At 41.7% G+C, this 1,660-nt stretch overlaps 2 protein-coding genes across 2 annotated transcripts; both read right to left on the minus strand.

Moving 5' to 3' along the window:
* Window positions 1–221: 221 nt before the first annotated feature.
* On the minus strand, window positions 222–1,008 carry Pmar_PMAR007013 (hypothetical protein; the record flags this gene model as incomplete). Its single annotated transcript, XM_002781570.1, has 2 exons — window positions 222–285; window positions 890–1,008. Coding segments are annotated over 2 exons (183 nt in total), but the record flags the coding sequence as incomplete, so codon positions are not given.
* An 87-nt stretch (window positions 1,009–1,095) lies between these two features.
* Pmar_PMAR007014 (hypothetical protein) lies at window positions 1,096–1,296 on the minus strand (the record flags this gene model as incomplete). Its single annotated transcript, XM_002781571.1, has 1 exon — window positions 1,096–1,296. A coding segment is annotated over one exon (201 nt), but the record flags the coding sequence as incomplete, so codon positions are not given.
* Window positions 1,297–1,660: the final 364 nt, after the last annotated feature.

The raw sequence follows: 1,660 nt of genomic DNA on the forward strand, positions 1-1,660 counted from the left end.
ATGATAAATGTTATCTTTTATTATCACAAAAGCGTTTGAGTTGGTCATAGGGAGTTGATACTTTCTGAGAACCCAACAAGTTACGGTATGGAAAGTTGTTGATTATACTGTAATAATAGGAGTAGCGGTGGTAACAACTGTCGTTGGCATCCATACAAACTCCATATTGGGAAGATATTCAATACGAAAGGCGAACGCTAAACAACCAAGGAAGAGTCCACATAGTGAGCCGACCAGGACCTGCTCGACGGTGTGGTCCCACGTATACCATCTTGCCCAGGGAACCTACCAACGTAGCGTTAATTACCATATTCTTTACGCGCTGTTAATATTGTAAAAAAGGGTTACTTTCGTGCTGTGGTAGTCTATGATGGAGACTGTAGCTTCGCAGTAACGCACATGTGTATGCGTGCAACTTGTCAACTACAGTGCGTTCAGGAAGAACGTGAGAGTAGAGGCTTTTGGGTCGACCTTCAAATTTAGGCGCTCTCACTGTTGGTTGTGGAAATCTAGAAGCCCTGAGTTTGTACGAAGTTATTAACCTATTCAGTGGGTCAAACAGACGCTTATTATTGAGATAGAGCAATTAAAAAATTCTATTAAAAATTTCATTTTTCCCACGGCTAACACCGCGGTTAATGAGTTATCGAGTTGGGAAAGATATATATACTTTTCCTAACTGTGATAATTTATCACAGTACTTGATAAACCTAGTCAATACGAACAACAGTTCGTCATATTCAGCGAACTAACGGGTCTAAATGTAATCGGTCAGATTTCCGAACACATTCCGAACAAATTCTATACACTACCAACAAACCAAGGTGTCGTAAACCACAGAAACTCAGAATCGTCAATCAGCATTGATGAACCATTTGCCTCTACTTACAGGACCAAAAACGACGAGTATTATAAGTATCCAGATAAGCATCTCTTCAGCGTTTCCAGATGTGCTCGCTCCTCCACTGCTGAGGAACAGGGCGGTAGACTCTAAGAAAAACCATGTACCTAAAATAAGGAAAGTCTATTACTCACTTTCTGAAAATGTGGAAAATTTCGTCGATTTTTTGGGAGGAAAGCTCGCCACCTTCCTACTTCCGAGAAACGCATCAAAATTTTGGTATGAAAAAATTGCAGCTGGTAAAGTTGCATAAACGTCTTACATAACACTCCTGAGGTGATGCAATGACCGCTAGGCATGCCTGGGCCTTCACAGGCACTCTGAGGCGGCCGAGCCTGCCCGAATAGCCGCTTGAAGAGCCCCTCATTGACGAATGATGTTATCAATAACACGACCTAAGGGTATACCAATAACGATGTAGCGGAAATGTGGTATGTACACAGGCGTAGATATATACAGCTCTCCGTGTTGTCAACATTAATATTGTCAAAGTCGCTGGTACGATCCACGGTATGAAGCCGATAAGCTCAGCTAAGGTCAGCAGAGGAGGAGCGGGAATTCGAATGGTCACTTGGCCCAGCGCGAATACTGAACGGTAATTGAGGTTATCTGAAACATAAAGAATCTTAAAGAGATATTTCAGCATGAGAAGAAATGATGCACATGGTCAACTACATGTGTTGATGGTATTATAAAAAATGTGATGAAATTTTGGGAGACTATTGTTGCTTCCCGTACAATTCTACCCAAATTCGTACT

The sequence above is a fragment of the Perkinsus marinus genome (assembly GCF_000006405.1).
Source record: "Perkinsus marinus ATCC 50983 genomic scaffold scf_1104296941796, whole genome shotgun sequence".
NCBI classification, from domain to species: Eukaryota; Perkinsozoa; order Perkinsida; family Perkinsidae; genus Perkinsus; species Perkinsus marinus.